This window comes from Notothenia rossii (assembly GCF_949606895.1).
Source record: "Notothenia rossii genome assembly, chromosome: 1".
NCBI lineage: Eukaryota > Metazoa > Chordata > Actinopteri > Perciformes > Nototheniidae > Notothenia > Notothenia rossii.
Window position 1 is genome coordinate 37979297 of NC_136912.1, and position 23704 is coordinate 38003000.

The 23704-nt window shown below is 39.9% G+C and overlaps 1 protein-coding gene across 1 annotated transcript; it reads right to left on the minus strand.

Annotated features, from left to right (window-relative positions):
• Positions 1-1574: 1574 nt before the first annotated feature.
• LOC307025397 (uncharacterized protein) lies at positions 1575-18697 on the minus strand. The gene is made up of 5 exons (XM_079660029.1): positions 18444-18697; positions 17034-17199; positions 15454-15726; positions 2006-2049; positions 1575-1624 (listed from the first exon to the last, which is right to left on the minus strand). Exons 1-5 carry the CDS (start codon positions 18654-18656, stop codon positions 1622-1624), a joined length of 699 nt encoding a protein of 232 aa, XP_079516155.1. The 5' UTR covers positions 18657-18697; the 3' UTR covers positions 1575-1621.
• Positions 18698-23704: the final 5007 nt, after the last annotated feature.

Here is a 23704-nt window from a genome sequence, read left to right on the forward strand (position 1 = left end):
GTGCTTTAACCACTAGGTGTCCCTTTCTATCAGCTGTGCACCGTTATGGTGTAAATATACCAATATACCGATTGGATCAAATATAAAAGTCAGCCGAATTAGTATTGATACTGCAAGGAGTTGACCGTCCGTCAACATGTGACCGGTTGGGAGTGAGAACGTGTTGTGTACAGAGTTATTGCAGTGGGCAGGAATGTTTTCCTGTATCGGTTCCTGTGACAGCGGAGCTGCAGCAGTCTGTTGGAGAAGGAGCTCCTGTCTGTCCAGGTGGGGGGGGGGGGGGGGGGGGGGGGGAGGGGTTATCTGTCTGTCCAGCTGTAGGTGGAGAGGATGGGTGGGGTTACCCATGATGGAACCAGAATAAGGTTTTTTTGGCTTACACGCCTTTCATCGTAGTGGAAAATGTTGTCATATGCAATATGTTTGGATAGTTTCACCATTGAAATGCGTTTGATAACACTAGGTGCTCTAGTGCCAAAGTTGTGGCCCTAAAAAAATATCAACTTCATTTGTATGGCATCCAGAGCTTCCACATTTTAGGGAATATGTTTTTTGATTTAAAATATCATCAATGTCATAAGTAATGGTTACATTAAAACCCTCCTATTGTATTCGTTTCCCCCCCCTTACTTTGGTGTTCGCGATCAAATTTGACAGAATAATAGAAAGTTAACCCATTGAAATGATATGAGAGCAGTGCTACAAACTACAATTCCCATTAGATACGCGCCCAACAATCGTTACGAAGTACACAGAGCTGACATATTTTTAGTTCTTCCGGCGTGTGTGCGTGGACTCAATCGACTTGTCTTGCGTTGACGGCCGTATAGGCTCCATTCCCTTTCAGAAATCCGTCAATCGGGCGCGATCCGAAACCAAACCCTGTGTTTAAAAAAATATAGAATACAAATTTGCACTTTTGCCTCCTTAGCAACGGCAGTTTCGTTTGGGTGGCGATCTGAGTTCGGGTACCGTATCTGTGACGTGACAAAGGGTCGCCGTGACAACGTGGTGATGAGATGTGGATAACTTTCCAGCTACAGACCATCCTGATACTCGAGTTGTGGTTTTCAATAAGTGAAAAAGAACATTCAAAGTAATCACTACCATTTTAATATCTCAAGCATTTGTCCCCAAAAACTTTCAAATGTAGTAGCAAAACCAGTGATCCAGATCAGGATCATTTTAATTAGGCCTATAATTAAATGATATAATAATAATACATTTTATTTTTAGAGCGCTTTTCTGAAACCCAAAGACGCTTTATATGCAAGCCTACCTCCAAAGCGTTATACTTCGGAAGTTAAACAAATTAGATAAGGCAGTGGATGGCAAAGTACCAGATTTCACACATGAATATGCTTAAAATAGGTTATGGTGTTCCTATCACTGACAATGAAATCATGTAGTATTTCAACTGTAATTTCCTAAAAAGTCAAATGCATTTTGGTGGAGGTTTTTCATCTTATTTCTAATAGAAACATATTAAATATGACTCAAATGGAGCATATAAACAAGAGAACAAACGTGCAAAAACAAAACTGGTGTTCAAATAACAGATTTTATTTGTATGCATTATCCCGGAGAATTCTTCGGCTGCCAGGAATGAGCCCACTTCTTGTCACTGAAAACAGAATGGAATAATGTTAGATACAGTTACTGGTTTCGTCTTTCCGAAAAGCATAAACCATGTGTGAAGCAAACATCTTATAACTCAATTTATATAAGTAAATGTTTCATTTACCATTTAGAAAAAGTGAACATAGAAATGAAAACAAATTTTCTAACAAACAATAAAAAATAAAAAAAACACATACATTAACAACAATGAAGTTAAACAAACATTTGTTCCTACACTACTTCAGCTACTTCAGAATAACAGCAGTGAAATATATAAGAGGACTGGTGGTAGATTTGGATGTTTTGCATTTGTATATCATGTGTTTGTTCTCCAACATGGGACTACATCAGATGACATGAAGCCAAGTAACTGGAAGATATATACCATACTGGACAGGGCTCCCACTCCACCAACATTTCTGCTTTTCCCTATCAAGAGAAGAAAACAAATCTCTAATTTCGGAAAGACCAAACGCATATTAGCTATTTAGCAAACAATTCTGTTGGAAGTTTGTAAATCATAAAGCACACCCTATGCATTACTTTTATTCCCGTCTAACCTTTCTCATTCTTTCTTTTATTACACTCCTGGGGCCGTATTCACAAAGCATTTTATCTTACCGCTAGGAGTGCTCCTAACTCGCGCTAAAACATTTTACGTAGGAGTTTTTTCTTAAAAGTTATTCACAAAGCCGCTGAGACCTACTCATACTAAGGATAAATCACTAAGAGTGACGCGCCGTTGCTATGGATTACGTCGATTCTCGTGCATGAGTTTAGAAGCGGTCAGTCCTGTGATTGGTTGTTCAGAGCAGGCGGTCTCGGTGAAACTCATCCGCAACATCCCAGATACGAGCCCACTAAATCACCGAAAAACAAGGAAATAGCCTAGGCTAGAAATGTATTCCGATCAAATAGTTATGGACAGTGCAGTTAGCAGAATACACGCATGATGACAAGTTTGTGCAGACCACGATAATGACGTTGTATATGCACGTTAAAGAGAGAGAGCAAACAATAAAAATACGTAAATTGCATTAAATCAAGGAGGCAATTAAAAGCACCCTGCAAACTATTATCCAATGAGAATATTTCCAGCACTTAAACACTTTCAATAACAGCCCATACCGCCGTTCAAGTCCCCCTATCATGATGAATGAAAACAATCTGCGTGTTGATGGAATGTACTTTCTTTCTATTGACGAACACGTCCCCATCTTTTGATGGCGCAATTATTTTTATGTGCGTCCCGTCAATAGCACCGACCGCACCGGGCATACCTGCAATTGCCATGAAGTTGGCTTTGATCCTGTGTGTAGTTTTTGATTGTCCAAAGGAAACCGGATAAACTGTTGGATGATATGTGGTCTAGAGAGCGCGTTGATGGTTTGGTTTTGAAGTATTATTTAAATTATTTGAAGGATTAAAGTAACGTGTTATGGCAGGAAAGTTCAATCTGGTATATTCATTTTAATGTCACCTTATATATATTCATGTGTGTTAAATTTGAAGGGACAAAGTATATTTTTCCTCCCCAATATATTGAGGTGAAGTCTTTGTGTTTAGAGAGGGATGTGAGCAGGGGACATCCTTGTTTGGGGATAGCTCCAAAACTCTGGAATGTTTCCCTCATAAAAGAAGAGGGTGCGTTACACATGCTTAGGGCAAATGTGTGTGTTTTCATTGCCGTAAATATATGTGCTGCGTGATTACTGTTCAACTATACCTCTGTTTTTATTCTTTCATGTGTGGGTACAAAATGGCTACAAACATTGTGGAGAAATTAGCTTAAACATGTTTTATTACTCTATATGAAATGGAAGCAGCTTTTATGACAGGGACGAGAGAGCTGGGGGAGGGGACATTCTTCTTAAGATTTTCAGCATGTCAATTATCAGGGAAATCTACTTGTTTTAAACAGATGTGTGTGGTTGATTACTTTGTATTAATAATAACAGTATGTGTAAAGGAAGCTGGAAATATGCAATGTGAAACCTTTTATTTGAAGTAAAGATGTGAACAATAGCTCAAATGGCTGGAAAGGCTGCAGGACAAATGAGTGTGTTCTCTATATTAGGCCTGTGTGAAGTTTGACTATTTGAAAAACATCTCTATTACTGCTTAAGAGCATAGGTATGGTGTTCCTCGTTATTATTGATATGAAAGTAATTTACATGTATTACGTATATTTAGCCAACTATAACAACTATATCTTAAAACATACTTTTAACTTGTGTGTGGTAACCTGAGGGGGGAAAGATGGACTCAGGGACAAAGGGCCATAAAGGGGATGTGTGTGTGCTGGCTGCAAGATGTGAAATAAGATAAGGAAACTTGTTGTTTAGAGCAGGCTCGTTCCAGACACCAAAAGGTGCCTGGTTTTCGTCAAACTAAAAGAGACTTTTTGTTTCCGGGTTTCTTCTGCTGTGTCGCGCTGATTGGGTACGACAGGCCATGTGTTGGTCTCTCCCAATAAGATGACCTCTGGGGGAAGCATCCACACACCTCCTCCTGTGTTTTTAGTATGAAAGCCTGTGTTTTCCTTTGGTTCGCTCTCTTTTTCTTCAGGCTGACCAGAGAGTAAGACAGGAGAAAGAGCAGGAAGTACTTCCTTTGTATTTGTATTGTTACTTTGTGTCATTAAAACAAGATTATTGTTTAACTTGCATTCTGGTGTTTCTTAATCCCTTCTTTTTTACGAATTTACCCAACTTACCAAACAACACGCGGAGACTAGGTTGGTTTTAAACATCCAAATCTCCAACAAATGGTGACCCGACGTGTCTGAGTGGGGTGTTTCAGGGAAGAGAACACCAACGACAAGCGGACGGAATAGTCCAGGGCTAAACATCTCGGCCTCTTCTGACAACTAAAAACAGAGCTCTGTACAATACCAGGTGAGCAGATACCAGTTCAATTCGAAATCTGTGATTTGACCATATTCCAAATGTTAGGGTTGTCAGACGAAGTTTACAGTGTTTTTATAGTAGCAGTACAAATACATATTTTAGATAGGTAGGAAAGTTATATAACATAAAAGTAAATCAACGAGGTATGTAAGACGAAGGTGAAAGGCCCCATACTTTTTTCAGAAAGGAGACGGCTGAAGACTCGTTGGGGGATGTTCAGTGGCTGTTTTCAGACAGCATCCGGAACAAATCTGAATAACAATTCTTAGGTTCATAGGAATCGAAGTTGAGTTATAAGTAAATCCAAAGGAGAGTAACGCAACCTTCAAAAAGCAATTTTGAAGTGACCGGACCTCATTAATCCTTTTTTCTGTGGGGGTTGAATCTATAAAGCCAGACGTCACGATAAAGAGTTCTGTAAGCCTGGGTTACGACTCCATGTCAGCGTCACATCGTTGAAAGACGGTGTTGAAGCGCGCTGAGAGGCTCGCTAAACTTGTTGGAATAAACATCGGACAATAAAAGCTGAATAGACTGTACGGGGAATCTTTTCTGTGAATATTTACTGGTAACAAAGACAGTAAGTCAGATGAATAGATACGAAGTCATAATGAAGGGAGAATTTGAACGAGAGGAGCGTGAGTTAAGAGCTTACGAGGACAGTGGGTTCAAGCAGAAAAATTGAATAAAATGATAGCAGAAGTGTTAATTGTTGAAAGAAGCCCCCCTTCTCCTAAAAAGGCCGAGAGCTGCAGCGGGGGAGAGAGGGGGGTCGTCAGTATTTGTCTGTGAGAGTCGTCCCCCCCCCCCTTTTTCCTCTTGAGCAGGAGCAGCAGCCCGGAGTGTGTCTGCTTGCTTTTTTCTCTAGTGATCTGAAGTTGGAGTGAAATACATAGAAAATGAACAGATCAAGGTTTGATTTGAAGTGGTAGATATATTGAAATAAATAAGAAACAATGATTTGCTGCTATTTAAACATAGTCTTTGAGAACTGATTGATACCGTTGCATTGCGTTGTGAATTTCATGGTAGTTGTCATTAACTGAGACTTGTACTTAATTAAATTCCAAGGGGAAAATTATATTAAATACAGGAACGAAAGAGTAGAAAGTAAAGAGAAGGTTTTTGTAAGTTTGTCAGAGGGAATCTGTTAATGTTTAAGCATGACAGAGGTCCTGCACGAGGTTTTGCTCCAGCCATCTCACACGGTTACACAAAGGGGTGATTTATGAGAAACTTGTGGTCAGGAGAAATGAGATGTTTTGGAAAGTAGAGAGAGAGAGAGAGAAAAGTAAGGTTGTTGGAAAAATATAGAGAGTAAAAGTTATATAAAGTTAACTACTATTCGGGAGAATGTCATATTGTTGAATGAGTAACCTAAAATAAATGAAAATGGTGAAATAGTTTGATTAAGGATACAACCGGTAACTACTGATTAAATACACAGTGATGGTGTACACGAACATTGAGAGTAGATTCAGTTGTTTTGTTCTTCATGCTTTTCACCAGAAGTCATTTGAATTGTTATTATTTTTAGGTAGTGTTGTTTTGTGTTATATTTCTAAACTATAATGTACCCACATGCATGTGGTTTCTTTGTCCCAGTTCATTTTAAAGTCAGCCGCCTCATGGCTAAATCTATTTGACCCCATGAGGTCAAGAGTCATTCTGTTAGACCACCATCTTCTAAAGACAAATCATTGTTCTTTTGTCACATTTTGAATGAGAGAAGAGTTCATTTTGCTAGATCAATTTATCTATAAATGTTGTAGTGGGAGTTTTGTGTTTGCTAACATTTTTAGGAACAACAACACCAGGAGATGAGAATCCGTGGAGTGTAAATACATTGAGAAAAACACATTTTTATACTCTAACTGTTTGCACATCATAGACAAGGAATTTAGACAATATAAATAAATATTCACCAAAAGTAATAAGTATAATGGAAAGTAGACATAGGCCTACACTTGAGTCAAATTACAGGACTGTCTCAGAAAATTAGAATATTGTGATAAAGTTCTTTATTTTCTGTAATGCAATTTAAAAAAACAAAAATGTCATACATTCTGGATTCATTACAAATCAACTGAAATATTGCAAGCCTTTTATTATTTTAATATTACTGATTATGGCATACAGCTTAAGAAAACTCAAAAATCCTATCTCAAAAAATTAGAATAGTTCCTCAGACCAAGTAAAAAAAAAAGATTTATAACAGCAAAACACAATCAAACATTTGAAAATGTCCATTAATGCACTCAGTACTTGGTTGGGAATCCTTTTGCACGGATTACTGCATCAATGCGGCGTGGCATGGAGGCAATCAGCCTGTGGCATTGCTGAGGTGTTATGGATGCCCAGGATGCTTCAATAGCGGCCTTTAGCTCATTAGCATTGTTGGGTCTGGTGTCTTTCAGCTTCTTCTTCACAATACCCCACATATTCTCTATGGGGTTCAGGTCAGGGGAATTTGCAGGCCAATCGAGGACAGTAATGCCATGGTCAGTACACCAGTTACTGGTGGTTTTGGCACTGTGGGCAGGTGCCAGATCATGCTGGAAAATGAATTCCTCATCTCCATAGAGCTTTTCAGCAGACGGAAGCATGTAGTGCTCTAAAATCTCTTGGTACACAGCTGCATTTACTCTGGGCTTGATGAAACACAGTGGACCAACACCAGCAGCTGACATGGCTCCCCAAACCATCGCTGACTGTGGGAACTTCACACTGGATTTCAAGCAACTTGGATTTTGCTCCTCTCCAGCCTTTCTCCAGACTCTGGCGCCTTGACTTCCAAATGAAATACAAAACTTGCTTTCGTCTGAAAAGAGGACTTTGGACCACTGTGCAACTGTCCAGTGCTTCTTTTCCTTAGCCCAAGTCAGACGCCTCTTCCGTTGTCTGGAGTTCAGAAGTGGCTTGACCATGGGAATACGGCTATTGTAGCCCATTTCCCGGACACGTCTGTGAACAGTGACTTTTGATACCTGGACTCCAGCTTCAGTCCACTGTCTTTGAAGCTCCCCCAAATTCTGGAAGCGACTCTTCTTCACAATGCTGTTAAGGCTGCGGTCATCTCTCTTGGTTGTGCAGCGTTTCCTGACACATTTCCCCCTTCCAACAGACTTTTTGTGGATGTGCTTTGAAACTGCACTCTGTGAACAGCTTGCTCTTTGAGAAATTTCTTTTTGTGTCTTACCCTCCTGATGGAGGGTGTCAATGACGGTCCTCTGGACAGCAGTCAGATCAGCAGTCTTCCCCATACTTGTGATTTAGTTTACTGAACCAAGCTGAGTGTTTTTCAAGGCTCAGGAAACCCTTGCAGGTGTTTCGAGTTAATTAGACGATTCAAGTGATTCGTTGAACACCCTACTAGTATACTTTTTCATGATATTCTAATATTTAGAGATAGGATATTTGAGTTTTCTTAAGCTGTATGCCATAATCAGCAATATTAAAATAATAAAAGGCTTGCAATATTTCAGTTGATTTGTAATGAATCCAGAATGTATGACATTTTTGTTTTTTTAATTGCATTACAGAAAATAAAGAACTTTATCACAATATTCTAATTTTCTGAGACAGTCCTGTATATTATTGTGATCTGATCAGTGTGCTCTGCTGGTTTACTATTGTTCTAAGTAACAGTGGGATTTAGAATATTGAAGAAAGTATGGAGATGTTCTTTCGTAGTGTGTGAAATATGTGATGCTTGAAACAGTTATTTCAATTTATGGAAGAAAATGGTTTCCTGAAAGAGTCAGGTTGGGTAGATATGTAACAATGGATGAAACAATTTACAGAGGGAGTTTTTGTAACATCATTAGTAGACATTAATGGTGTTGTTTGCATTGTTGCATTTAGCAACTAAGACAGATAGTATGATTAGAAAGAGACAGAGTGGAAAGGGTTGGATCTATTTAACCTCAGTGTGCTAGATTTCTTATGGATAATGCGACCGGGACTCCCCCTCTGAGTTAGAAAGGCTACGACCCCGTCCCTCCAAGCAGACAAAAGACCTAACCCAACAGGAGACTCCTCCTTCTCCATCAAACAGACAGAGAACCAGAGCTGAACTGTCTCTACCTGAGGCATCCAGAACCAAACCGCTTGCTGACATACAGAAATACTCTCATCAGTCCCTCAGACAGGGCATGAAGCTGAGCCACGAGATTTGGCACAGGAGCAGAGTGGGGGACATGAGAGCAGAATCCGCCCTCCATAAAGCAGCAGAGAGACTGTAAAGGAGGAGATGAAATGCAAAGCAGTGCAAAGAACAGTGGCATGTTGTGGGCTGCAGATGTGACTGGGCCAAAGGCTGCCTAAAACAGTTACAGCGGATTGATTCAAGAGCTGATGGACTGAAGAGAAGACAGAATCAGAGGGGTTGGCATGATCGATTGGAAGTGAGGAGGCCGGGGTCACGGCTTGAGACAACCAGGGGAGGAGAAAAGGAAAACGGGAATGAGTGAGTTTACACATAAGCACACTTATTCACAAAACGCACATAGAAGACACCACATTTAAAGAACTTGAATTGACTTGATAAATAAGTAAAGATAAAAAGAGGTATTAACCATGAATTAATCTATTGGTAAATTCAAAATAGCAGTAAAGAGGAAACTATTAATGTAAAATGAGAAAATCATCCTAAAAACACACTGAGGGTTAAAGGGGGAGACATGAGGGAAATATGCACTACACTTTAAGCAGGGGGTGTTTTGGAGTAGCACAGTGTAGAACCATATTCTTCAATCTTTCCATCATATTAATAAATCATTCTTCAAGAGATTTTTATTCATGTGTGAATAAAGTAGTGATCTCATTTGTTACAATATTGATTTCACCATTGTGGCATAGTTATTACCATAGGAGGGCTTTAGGATGGAAACTGTTTTTAATCATTGATAGAGTAAAGGGTGATGGTTGCATGTTCGGATACCCAAGGTTCCAAACACTGCTAAAGAGTTTAACATTGTTTTTAAGTAGACCAGAATTGAAGATAAATGAGTATGATGAGCTATGAAATGCAGAGCTACACAGATCCTTGTAATGTTTTGATTTAAGATAATAGTTATGTACACAAGTTTCTGAATTACATTTACTAGAAATTTTAATACTACTTAGGTTTAAATAAATTGCATTAGTAGTAGTACTATTATGAAGTGAGTTTTGTACCAAGTTGCAGGAAATGTGGGAAGCAGCCGTCCCGATGACAAGTTAGAGATATCTGACAATTAAAGTTGTAATCGTGAATTGATAAATGATGGCGCTCCATATATGACTGATTTTTGTAGACAAAGGATACTGGCCTATGCTGAAATATCAAAGTCTCTGCAGAGCACGACACATGGCCAATGAAACTGAGACCAAATGACCTTTGACCCTGACTGACAGTGTGTCTTGAGAAAAGCACTATCAATGACTGACTCTGGGGCTGACCGAACTTGACTTTAAAACCTGACAGTGTGAGTGTGAATGAAATGTCTGCATGTGATCAGTGCAGCTGCATGATTATAAAACAATGACTAACCAAGCATGTTTTTAGACTAACGCATTATTTTGGAGCTCCATGGGAAACACAGGTTTCCTACAATTCCACACATTTGGAAAAACGCACATGTAACCCGTTTCTAATTCCCACAGGAGTTGGCGGTTTGCAAATGTAAAACTCAAACTAAAATCTAAAGATTCTGTTTCTTTTAGGACTGCCAGCTGGAAATAAACACTTATTTTCCCTGGAGTGTTTACTGTGAATAATAATGGATGTACTTTTGTGAATGATGTTTGGTATTTTCTTGTACCCACTGGTTACCTGAAGGTTTTCTTCCCATACAGCAGTTTGTTACACATGTGTACATGTGTAAAAAGGGGGAGTTTGGGATTTTTTCATTTAGGGACTGGAAGAAACCTGCCGCCCCAACTCAGATGTTCAATCTGACCATTGATTGACAGTTTTAGATTTAACCTGCTCCATATCTGGGGATAAGATACTGTTTGATGAATGTTGACATGTTTCTAATATTGATTGAGTTATAACAGGTAACACAGATGCAGAATCAGTGGCCAAGGGGCTACTGAGAGAGGTCATTCCAGAAGGAAGTACCAGAGAAGTTGACCTGTGATGATGAAACAATTTTGTAATATTTCAACAGGTATTAAAGTAACTGAGGTTTGAACTGTAGAAAGAACATATTACAATTAAGCTAAAACATAGTAATGTAATGAGATTTAATTTAGACAACATCTTGTAACTTGCCTGGCAAAGAAGTAAAAGCCATAGACTTTATTGAGGTAACATTATGGGGATACATTTAATTTAAATTCATAATAGAAAGACATTTGATGACAGTATGTTGAATTTCTGTATTCATTTTTTCAGCTTGATAATATCTAAGCAGTGACAGGTAGAAGCAGTCTCACCAGGAAATCATTCACTTTGTCAGTATCATGATTTTAGTTGTTTTTAATCCATTACATTGGTGTGTTTCTTTACCAGAAACATTAGCAGTTCATATTATATTTATATTTTGAATAGGATCTCAAGGATTTCATTTATAATAACACAGATGCTTGTCAGAAATTCAGAGCTATTCAAATATGTTATTTAGTTCACCTGAAGACGTTGGGGTTTATTTTGTTGACACAGGCCAAGTATTAGGATTCTGAAGGGGCACTGGCAGATAGGAGGTCTGCAACTAATTTAGAAAACCTGTTCACAGACAGCTGTTGTTTTAAGACACCCCTCCAACAGGCTCCAAGCAGCCTACCAGTGGTGGGTCAAACACCTGAGGGCCCAGGATTCCTGAGCGTAGACTTGAGGGGTGGGTATCAGATTTCTCCACTCAGGTTCCTGGCGCCAAAACGGGGACCCGAGGAGCAGGAGGCTGACACAGGGGAGTTCGTCTGGCTGAAGGTCGTCAGGCCTACGTGGCTCAACCCCAGGTTCTCCGGCCTCTACTGAGTGACCCAGAGGACATCTCATGCCGTCCGCCGAGGAGCAAAGGGGGACATCTGGTACTACTGGAGCCAGTGTGCGGCGAGGAAATCACCTGGAAGGACCCAGACACATTAGGATGGACCTGGCTATCATCAACGAGGACATCCCTACAGCAGACGACTCGGAAGCTGTCATCAGCGGACTGGAGGAGAAGGACCTCGCGGACATCCTTACAGCAGACAACTCGGAAGCGGCTGTCAGCAGGCTGGGGGACTTCTCGAGGCAGCAGAGGAGTCTACTTCTCTCTGATCAGATTCATCAGTTCCACCTTTGAAGGAAAGGCCGCATCTCCCCCTCCCTATCAGCTGCCCTTGTTGGCGTATTCCTTTGAGGAGGAGGGGGGCCCTGAGGATTCAACAACATGCAAGGATGTTGCTTTCTGGCACTCAGGTTCGCACTCTGATAGTTCCTTCACTGACATGAAAAGTTGTGTTCTGTTCCCAAAGGTTTAATGAAGGGGGACAGACACAGTAGCAAAGAATGACAGTAGTTGTGTTTCAAATGTCTTATGTGTGTTGGTCTCGTGGGGCGAGACCAAAAGGGGGAATTGAAGTATTATTTAAATTATTTGAAGGATTAAAGTAACGTGTTATGGCAGGAAAGTTCAATCTGGTATATTCATTTTAATGTCACCTTATATAGAATGTGTGTTAAACTTGTGATTTCTGCATTGAGAGACTTCTGCCTAGCAGATACCAAGAAGAGGCCCCTAAGGTCTCTCTGTTAATTATCAATAGTCCTTGCAATTAACAGGGGAATTCCCAGATATATTTTCAGATATAAGGCAGTTAATGTCTTGTAGAATTAATGATTTATCTCCTACACATCCTGCAGGCCTTGAGACTTGGGTCACCCAGCAGTAAACAAGATAAACATCCTTTTGAGCTTATCAATAAAATGTATTCATTCCTAGTAAGCTGACTTTGGGGTGAAGGGAAGTTCAGGGAAGCCATTAAGCCACAAGAACAATTAACTTATGTTGGTGGACTGATGCGGGGACTCTCATGGGACGATGGCGTTTGGATATTTACAAATATGGCTTTCATAAAGAAAAACAGGTGACTGTTGTGTGATAAGATACATGATACGATGTTTGTGTGTGTTGAAGATGTTTAGGGGGAATGAGTATGTGTCCTGTCAAAGAGTCCTCTGTCATGACTCCAAATCATTGATTGGGGGATCTGCCTGAGGGCAGAGGGACAAACACACACACACACACGCACAGAAGCAACAGATGGAAACAACAAACTGACTTACTACCTGGGATCCCGCCCAGAAGGGAAACCGACCAATGAAACACTACCAACTCACTGTCTAGCTCGCTCAGAAGTGAACTCTGTGTATAAATGTTGTGATCATTTTGAAGATCGGCGCTCTTGTTTTTGACTTGCCGTTCCTGAGACGTGTCTCACACGGTGGTAGAACTTGAGTCCGGAGTACTCTGCAGAGTGCTTCGTGATTCGGTGAAGTATTTGTATGTTTCCACCATTAAAGCAGATTATTGTTTAACCCTTATCCTGGCTGCTTTGAATTTTTCCTTCTTTTGAGAACCCGCTCATATAGGAACGGCGCGGAGCAGAGATTCTGCCCCAACAGTTTATGGCACGGCTGACTGGTGGTTGCGATATTCCTAAATCGTCGGCATTGCAAAGTTGCATTTTCCCTGTTGCTAAATATCGTAGTGTTGCCAAACATTTTATTTCCGGACTAATCGGGTTATTCCTGTTAGTCGGGGATGTTATTGCATCCCGCATTAATTCCACAACAAGTTTGATACCCTCACGATTTAGCCTATATCTCTTGATCAATTCACAGTCTTCCATTGTCTCCAAAACATTTCGTCTCGCAGCCATTTTCAGATTCTTTGTGAATAGGTCTTACTGAGTTAGGAGTCCTCTCGAGGACTTTTAAGCTCTCCCAGACTTAGGTGCTACTTTTAGGCCTAAAATACTTTGTGAATTGCTCTTAGTGAATACAATTAGGAGTCCTACATTTAAGACTGACACGCCCATTATGTTTAGGAGTTTCTCCTAAATTCGCCAGTTAGGAGCTACTTTTAGCCCTAAGATCCTTTGTGAATACGGCCCCTGATGGGGAAAGTTTCTAGGCGAGTGTGGTAGGAGCAATCTGTGAACATCAAAGCAGGTTCCACATACAGTATTAGTAACTATGAACACTTAAGTAGCAACCAGACTTGCACGATGAAAAGTGACCACACTGTTATCACTGGTCAAAAGTTACTGTATACATCATTAAAATGGAACCAAGCTGCTCTCAGTCCTAACATGGGATGCTTGTTTGAATGGCCATACCACTGCTGAGCCTGAGATGACCAAAGAAAATACTGCACTGCTGCTTCCTTTACTGCCTAGCATTCTCATCACCACCTTATCAACTATGACTGTATGTATTTTAGTCTAATTAGACAATTAAAGCCCTTTGGATTTTTGGATAATGTATCAGTTATAGTTATTAGTCACAATATAGCATTGTTAACTCACTGAAGAAGCATCAATCACTGCGTTTACATGCACTTTGCTAAAGTACATGTCGATAGATTTATTAGAATACCAATCAATTTGATACTTAATACTGTTAATATACCTGACTTTTTATTTTTGCGTCTAGGACCAAGTAATGTGTCCCTCACGGACCCTGTCCTGACAGCTGTGGGTTGAAGAAGAAATATTACTATATACATACAGTACACCAAGTTAAGCTTAAACTCAAGTTTCAAAATACATTCCACAAATGCAGCATCACATGATAATAATAATAATAATAATAAATGGGATTTATATAGCGCTTTTCTAGACCCAAAGACGCTTTACATTATGAGTCAGGTCGACAAACAAAACAAGAACAAAAACACAAACAAAAACAAAAACAAAACAAAAACAGAAAAGCAGTCAGGAGGATGTTGGTTCAGAGGGGGGAGGGGCGGGTTGCAATGATGCAATAGGTGTTAAGTACAGATATTTTTTTGTTATTGCGATTTAATTGAGGTTGATCTATGAAGTCTAGGTGTTTTGTTGTCTTGCCTATATAATTGACTCCATACTTTATGTGTAAGGAATAGTTTGATAACTATTAACATGTTGTGCTGTAACGTTAAATGAATTTAACTTTGAATCAAAAACATACGTTTATTCCCCGTATGTTCATTATGGGACAGTGTCGTATCTAAATGCAGTTCTTGAGTATCAAGTTTAAATATGCTGCATGACGTTGTTGCATGAGTTGCTTCGAAGTGTACCCCTATGGTCAGGGATTGCTTTAGGTAGACCACAATATTAATGATATCAACCTCTCGTACAATATATGGACATAAGCCAAATCATTTTGATGTAATCGACCTACTGCCCAACGCTACAATGTAAGACCCTTTCTGTGTGTAAACCAAATCACATAGGAGTTTTATTTTGTGATTTATCAAATGTAAAGTAAGCCTGCTGTTGCTTTGCATTTTTGTGTGAAAAAGGTATAACCATATAGTAACCACATGTCTGTTCAGGAATGAAAGACTGTATTTTTCTAAACGTTTAATATTTATTTATATCCGAGTACCTAAGGATATACACATACCCAAGTATCCCACTTTCCTTTCATATTTATGAAGTTGTAGGTGAAACTGTTATTTAGATTAAGCTATTGTTGTTATTATTATTTACCTATTGGAACAATCTTTATTCCCAAAAATGCAAGAAGTGCAATTAGGTGTTTTGAGATATTGTAGAAGCATGACTTGTCAACAAGTTACCTACAATAATTTTTTTGGAAAATATCGGAAAACACTCTTGACTTTTATAAATATAAAAGCTGCAAATCTCAGAGAACAAATGTCACTGTGTGTGCTGTGTGCTCTGCATGTGTGACCATTAAAGAGGGTTTCATCCCTCCGATTCTCTCTATCTATTTTATTACCTGGCCCCTCCGTGGTGGTAGCCTGTCTCACATCATCCCGCTGGGGCTGCTCCTCCTGCCCCACCTCTATGATGGTGCACTGCTTCACGGGGGGGGGGGTCTTCAGCACCTCCACCTGCATGGTGCTTGTCTCTGGCACCTGGCTCTCTGTGGTCCCTGCCTCCTGCCAGTTGTTTTCTGGTTCAGATGGGTCACAGGGTGTGAGGTTCAGCGTGACTGTCTCTTCCTCAGGATCTTCCGCAACCCCCTGGCCAGTGGAGTCCTGTGTCCAACCTGTGCAAGTTAAACAAATGTTGTTCTTGACTTGCTTAAGACAAAGAGGTTAACTCATATATCTAGAAATAAGAAATACAGCGTGCTTAAGGTATGTTTCCAGACAGGGTCAAAAATATACTCGTCATGTCATAGGACTGTGTGCAGTCAAAGTTAATAGCAGAGAAATAGTGGTATTTATCCAGTCAACCATTTATGGTTTTGTTTTTGCGATATCATTCTTCCGATTTGTGTCTACATTTCATGTGATGTGACATGTCAATTTCTCGGTTGAGAACATATAGACGTGTGCATGTATGTTCCCTTACATTATTTACATCCACACATTTTGTTCAGAATTTATGAGACTGACGCAAACGTGTTTTGCATAAGTGCAATCAAATAAGTAGCAAGTCGCTTTGGATAAAAACATAAATGTAATGTAAAGGGACCTCTGGATGCACTGGATAACTGCTTTTGTTTACAACCCGAGAAACATGAGCTTAATACAGAACTGCCCAACTGAATATGTGGTCAACTGGGATCGTCTTCATGGATTGTGCTCTTACCATTAACCTCAAAATATTTCTCCCTTTTGGGTGTTGATAAAGGAAACCGTTTAGGAACGGTTTGCTAAAAGGAAATTGCTTAAGGGATGGCTCAAGCCTAAACATACATTTCAGTCATCAAACCTAACTACCTTGACATTAACAACTTTACAACTTTCAATTGTATACAATGAATGCGCAAGTGGTAGCACAATACCCCAAAATTGTTTTTCAAATTCACGTAAACTTGCCTAACTATTTCCTGATAAATAACAGTTAAATGTCCACAAGTCCCCTCTGCAGAGTAAGCCATGTCTCATTAGGCTACATACTCAGTGTTTAAAAATGTATTTATTGTATGTAGTTTGCTAAAATAATAAACAGTCAAACGTTGTCCATAACCCTAAATATTTTGCAATTACTTTCAACTTTTGTAATACTTTGCAGCTAAAACTAGTGACAGTTAACAGGTAGAAAGGATGTGTGTTAGTTGTCTCACAAAAATATAGTTTGCCAAACCCAAATAAATGGCTCGAATGACTGTTTTCTGGCTGTATCAAAGGATAAATACTGGATCAAGTTGTTGTCCCACAAGATTTGGATGGATTGAAAACAGTCGCTGTAAGTTGTTGTTAACTTAACTGACTTTATTAAATGAGTTGATCCAAACTCATTCCATATAACTGTGTTGGTTATAAGGAAATGTTAAGCTCTCCATTGATACAAACATTTTGTGTACACAATACTGTGAACTGTGAAGATATAGTGCAAGCATCTCACCTTCACAAAGGTACTCATAAAAAGTGCCTATCTTGTCAAGGTAATCCTGGGCATAGGCGGTCAGTGTGCAGCGAGGGGTTAGGATTTCACATTTGACGTCCTTCTTCCTGGTCTCCTTGCCAAGAAGCAGCACTGGTTTAAAACCAATGGCATGGAGTTTCTCAAGCTGTAATGACAAAATAATATATTTACTGTTTAAAGAAATGGAAAGGAAACATCAACAACAACTATATAACTACAACTATAACATTACTGATGACAGCATCGAGTCGTATGCCATTCATAAACTTAGATGCTGAGTTAAGCTTTTGCAGAATCATGTATTTACCAGGAAGGGTTACACAGTAGAAACAGAAAATATTTTATAGACAAACACAAAATACAAATAAATCAGTATCCTGAGTCCCAGTTCAAACCCTGATAATCTTAAAGTTAAAGTACAATAAGATACAAATGTGTGACCACTCAACAATTAACAGTTAACACTTACAATGACTATTGCATAATTAAAAATGTAACACAATCCAAGCATAGCTTGACACTGTTGAAATTGAAATTGCGTGCTACGATGTAAAACGTTCCCGTATGTTGTGGCTGCAGTCGTAAGAGTAATATAGAGTAGTAAGATACAATTATGTAGTCTTATTAAAGGTGGGGTAGGTAAGCTTGAAAAACCGGCTCGAGATACACTTTTTGTTTTATTCCATGGAATGCTCTTAACATCCCGATAGCAATGAATATCTTAAATGCTTTGACAAAAAAATCCATTAAAAAATGTCATCTGTGGAAGCAGTAATACTGTAAAAAGCACGACCAATCATCTGAGCCGGCCCGGCTAAAGTAACTGGATGGCCTACCTGCCTGTCAGCCTTCCATCTGTGCACAAACTTATCTTGTGCCCTCATTGGTCATGTGCGCATTCGTGTGTGTTGGAGGAGGGGCTCTATAAGGAAGTGGCAGATTTTCTCCGGTTGTGGATTTTCAAATTCTAGCGATCTCGAGCCGGTTTGTCAAACTTACATACCCTACCTTTAAGGTCTAAAAGTGTGTACATAAGCAAGAATGGAACACAACATGGAAGTGAAGGAAGTGCTCTGTTTATTTAAATGTGTAGTTAAATTAAAATAGTGTCCCTTGGCTGTGAAAGTTAAGATAAGAGTAGTTTTAAAATTGAAAGAAAAGAGAATATTAAATAATACCTTTGCTATAATGTCTATATTTGAAGTTGATATCAAAGTGTATATTGGTTAATAAGACACAAACATCCTTAAGAAATAAATGTATATAAAAACAACATTCAACTTGATCCTGGCCCAATATATTGGCAAACAGTCAGGGTCCGTCTGTGTCAGTTCTTTGGTGTCAGCTTGGTGTGTCCGGGCCTTAACAGACAGTAAAAAGTGTACATACCAAGACAATGGCTTCATCCTTGATGGAAGCAATGTTGTGGTTCTTCTTCCGCCCTGACACCCAACCCCCTCGCTTCTCATCAAACCTCTTGAGCTTCTTCTCAAGGCGCGGCTTTTTTGTCTGCTCCTTAAGGCAATGTCCACAGATCTTCTGTGCACAAAATAAAATGTTCTGACAGAAGGGACATGTCTTTTTTGTAGACCCACCTGGCATGATTAACACGGGATTACAAACAAACAGACAGACTGACGTAAAGTAGAGAAGTACACAGCATAGATAGAAGGGTGAATAAAGAAATAGATGATAGATATAAGAGAGACAGATAGGGAGATAGGTTGAGTTTGGCTCTTAAAAGTGCCGTTGGTTTTATGATGGTGTAGATCAGTGTATGGGTTTGTGGTGTGGGTACGGGAGCTGCAGGAGAGAACAGAAAAAGTGAATTATGTAGTGAAACTAGCTTTTTTAAATGCACATTGTGACGGTTTAACTACTTTAGACAGACTGAGTTCATTTACGTGTTTCCTGTTTTATACGCGTAACAAGCACATGGACGTGGACTATGCCCCTCCCCCCCAAACATATATTAAAATGTCGGCCAGCGTTAGTACTGTCATGTGTAAAACAAAAGCGATTAAGATAACGTATAACTCACACTTTAAAACCGACGTATCTAGCCGTAATTAAGACAAATATTTTTCACACACCACTTATGAGCTGATATAAATGTAGCTAAACTAGTTTAAGCTTATGTTGAATGTGAGCTAGCTAGCTAGCCGCCTGCAAGAATAATTTCACATTAATGTTGCTTTGCTGATTATGGCGAAAGCATTTCTCAGACTTAGAACAGTTCAGTATGTATGATGAACCATGCGAGTAAAGGCTTAAAAAAAAGCCCCAATTATTAAATCTAAGCAAAACATGTATCAGACTTTAGTGACCCAACTTACTTTGTCAGAGGATGGATCGCAATGCCGGTGGCAGCGTCTTTGGCCAATAGGTGGTGCTCTGAATGATGTAATTTCCTGTACCGATTGTACAATAAGATATTAATACATTTCCTATATTTTGACACGATAACTCTTTAATAACCTAAGTAGCCTACGGACAAAAACAAAAAAGTATATATTGCCTTATAAAATGCAGAAAAGTTTAAACATCTAACATGATAATAATAAATAAAAAATAATGATATCTTAAACCAAAATAAATAAAATGGAAAATTAACCGACAACAACAATTTAACATAAATAAAACAAGGATTAAAACAAGGATAAGTTTGACTCAATGTTGTGTAAAGTACCCGTTATGGTTAAAAAAAATATTTTTTTATTTTTACTTTTTGAAAATAATACAGCTTCCAGCTTCCCGAGACATGAAGAGGAGACACAAACAATTCTTCCACTTGAAATGCGTTTCAACTGTGTCAGAGAGATTTTTAATCGGTTCATTTTAATTGGTTAATAATTGGTGTTTAATACTGGCAACTTCTAATTGTTGGGGGGGTGCGGCGTTCGATCCAGTTTCGATTCCGTAACCTTGGCGCACTGCCACTCCAACATCCAATCCCGACTTGAAGTTTAATCACGGAGACTGTAGTCCTAAACGATAGCTGGGGATTATGGGTAGTGTAGTGTCTTCGGCCATCCTAAACTCGATGATGCTCGAAATGTCCCTTATAGGCCTACGTCTGTTTCCGGTTAGTTTTATTTTGAAATTCAGTTCCTGAAGGACGGCAAAAAAGCCAGAGATTATAGAATTAAACAAATAAATAAAAACAAGGATAATTGTGTGTTATTGTTGACTAAATAACAGTGCATTATTTTGAAAAGAATAACAAATTAGAAGGAAAGGAACCAGCAGAAATTGCTGAAGAGGAACAAGCAGACATTGCTGAAGAGGAAAGGGCCCGTTCCTCTGAAGACGATGACTTGCCAATCTCCACTTCAGACAATGTGGATGAACTTCCAAGACGTTCAACTAGGAACAGGAAACCACCAGAACGACTTCGCTACGCAAAACTTGGACAACCAGTATTAGACAGCTTCCATACACTTTTTCATGGGTTGGCTACTGCCTTCACATATGCCTTAACAGACACTGAGTTCCCTTGCACACATTGCAGCAACCAATAAGCACACAACCAGGTCCATGTCCGAGACGTACATGAGATCAGGGGGGGAAAGTGTAACCCAGGTTAAAAACCTTCAATCCTAGCAAGCATCCGTAGCTCAGTATAAATGGCAGCCAGGTTACTTCCGTTTCCTTTGCTTGTCGTTTGTGATGCTAGTGCTACGTTAATGCTACATACTACACACAGGGATTCCTCCACGATTCCTAAATAGATTAACGTTTTGTTAACAATTGCTGCAATCAGCGGTGAGTCTTGTATTGGTAGAATGTATGTAAAATGTTTAATGTTATTGAAAAATGCTCGGAATGTGCCCGCTAGCTTAGCGGCTAGTGGTTAGCATTTTCAATAGGAAATCTACATTGATATAGCTCCCGTTAGCTTAGCACCTAGCGGTTAGCATGCAAATAGTATTGCTAGTAGAAATATCTTATGCATGGTCTTCACTGATCCCAATTACTTAAGTGTAACCTTGTGGGCTTTTGGCTATTGAAGTATTATTTGAGTTATTTGAAGTATTAAAGTAACGTGTTATGGCAGGACAGTTCAATCTGGCATATTCATTTTAATGTCACCTTATATAGAATGTGTGTTAAACTTGTGATTTCTGCATTGAGTGACTTCTGCCTAGCAGATACCAAGAAGAGGCCCCTAGGGTCTCTCTGTTAATTATCAATAGTCCTTGCAATTAACAGGGGAATTCCCGGATACATTTTCAGATATAAGGCAGTTAAAGTCTTGTAGAATTAATGTTTATCTCCTACACATCCTGCAGGCCTTGAGACTTGGGTCACCCAGCAGTAAATGAGATAAAGGTCCTTTTGAGCTTATCAATAAAATGTATTCATTCCTAGTAAGCTGACTTTGGGGTGAAGGGAAGTTCAGGGAAGCCATTAAGCGATAAGAACAATTAACTTCTGTTAAAGATACATGATACGATGTTTGTGTGTTGAGGATGTTTAGGGGGAATGAGTATGTGTCCTGTCAAAGAGTCCTCTGTCATGACTCCAAATCATTGATTGGGGGATCTGCCTAAGGGCAGAGGGACAGAAACACACACACACACACACGCGCGCACAGAAGCAACAGATGGAATCAACAAACTGACTTACTACCTGGGATCCCGCCCAGAAGGGAAACCGACCAATGGAATACTGCCAACTCACTTTCTAGCTTGCTCAGAAGTAAACTCTTTGTATAAATGTTGTGATCATTTTGAAGATCGGGCCTCTTGTTTTTGACTTGCCGTTCCTGAGACGTGTCTCACACGGGGTTAGAACCTGAGCCCGGACTACTCTGCAGAGTGCTTCGTGATTCGGTGATGTATTTGTATGTTTTACCATTAAAGCAGATTATTGTTTAACCCTTATCCTGGCTGCTTTGAATGTTTCCTTCTTTTGAGAACCCGCTCATATAGGAACGGCGCGGAGCAGAGATTCTGCCCCAACACTATCAGCCCTGAAGTATTGTTTTGCTGATTAATGTTTTGTATAGAAATGGATATAGAAATGTTGTACAACCAGAAATGTATTTATTTTATTTAAGAGATTTATACAACCAGAAATGTATTTAAGAGATTTATACAACCAGAAATGTATTTATTTTATTTAAGAGATTTATTTTTATTTAAATGCTTAAAGGGAAAGATACTAATTATTCCTTGTGAGCTTTTACAGGTCAGGTTTTTTGTTTGGATATATTTTTTTTGCCAGGTGCTTGCCGCACCTGATGCCCTTTCATGGACCTTGATGGAGAGCTAAGATTCTAAACCTATCCTCCCTACCACAAGGTGAAGTAGGATTAAAAGGAAATTAATGAACTTTACCCCGGAAGCTTTTCTTTTGTTGTCTTTTGCCTTTACTGGTTACCTGAAAATAATCATGTGAATTTGAATGAACTTGTTGATATCTTGAATACAACTATTTTGTAACGCATACCTGGTTTCAGTTTGTATTTTTCACACACAGTGAGCTCCATAGTCGTTCCTAGTTCTTCTGAATATCACTCATTTAATTACAGCTAATACACTTGCTACAGTTCACATACTGAAGTTGTATAAACATAGCCGGCCAATCAGAGCGAGCCTACCTGAATGCGCGCGCACCTCAAAGTATATAAGGCGGCTACGCCTCCTGACTGTCATCCTACACCCTCTTCAGCGAGCGGCATAGGAAAGACAGGGCCCCTAGGTAGAGGTCTCCACCTGTGCTTATAGAACTAGGCTTACAATATGTAACCCACCGTTCTATCTCACACAGGCTCCGCCCTCTACTGGACTCTATGGGTACAGTGGGTGGAGTCCCAATGGATAAACACCCTGTCGTCCCACAACATCGACCCACCACACTGCCCCTGACCGGCCTTTGGTTAACAGCCACCGCACCCCAACTTCCTATCACCCGGTTGAGACCGTGGAGAAGTCGGGGCCGCAGCTTCCTTGGCTGGGTAGAGCTTAATTGGTATGAATAACCCCATAACTCCCTCTGCAGGTGCCAGTGCAAGTGACTACACACTGCACACCACGTTTCCCAGGTCCCTAAGGAGCATGGGACAACGTAAGTGCATCATGTCCAAGGGGGTTAGATACAGCTTACTGACCCACAGCCCTCCTCCTTTCACCAGTCCTGTGTTGCCCCAGCAAGCACCGACGATGAAAAAGGAGCCAGACATGTTTAAGAGATACTTACCTTATGAACGGGCCTGGCGTAGACCAAGATGCCGCCGTGCATAGGTGGACGACTAAAGCTATCTAGCTGTATAACCCTCGACCTGGAAGAACTCCTTAGGTTCTTGGGAACAGAGGAGGGGTTCGGTCTGAGTGTCGCCCTGCCACGGTCACCACGAACCAGAAGGCAACACTGGTGCACCAATATAGCGTTCAGTTCGCATACTCTCTTGGCAGAAGTCAAAGCAAGCAGCAAAGCTGTTTCCTTTTGCTTCTTTCTCTCTCAATGATAGCGCCCACAGGGAGGAGAGCTCCAGAGGCTCAACGGTTCTGTAACCAAAGCCTCGAGCACCAATTGCAGTTCCCATTGAGGGGTGGAGACATGCACCACTGTGCGCTGTCTCCTGATTCCTTGCAAAAAACGCTTCATAAGCGGTTGGCTAAAGACTGATCTGCCGCCAAATCCCG

Excerpts from the sequence above, each read along its gene's own strand:
- LOC307025397 (XM_079660029.1), bottom strand. The coding sequence starts at position 18,656 with ATGCCAGGTGGGTCTACAAAAAAGACATGTCCCTTCTGTCAGAACATT. Across the intron at positions 17,200-18,443 it reads AGGATGAAGCCATTGTCTTG|CTTGAGAAACTCCATGCCAT; the intron begins GTATGTACACTT and ends TTGTCATTACAG. Across the intron at positions 2,050-15,453 it reads TACCACCACGGAGGGGCCAG|GGAAAAGCAGAAATGTTGGT; the intron begins GTAATAAAATAG and ends TTCTCTTGATAG.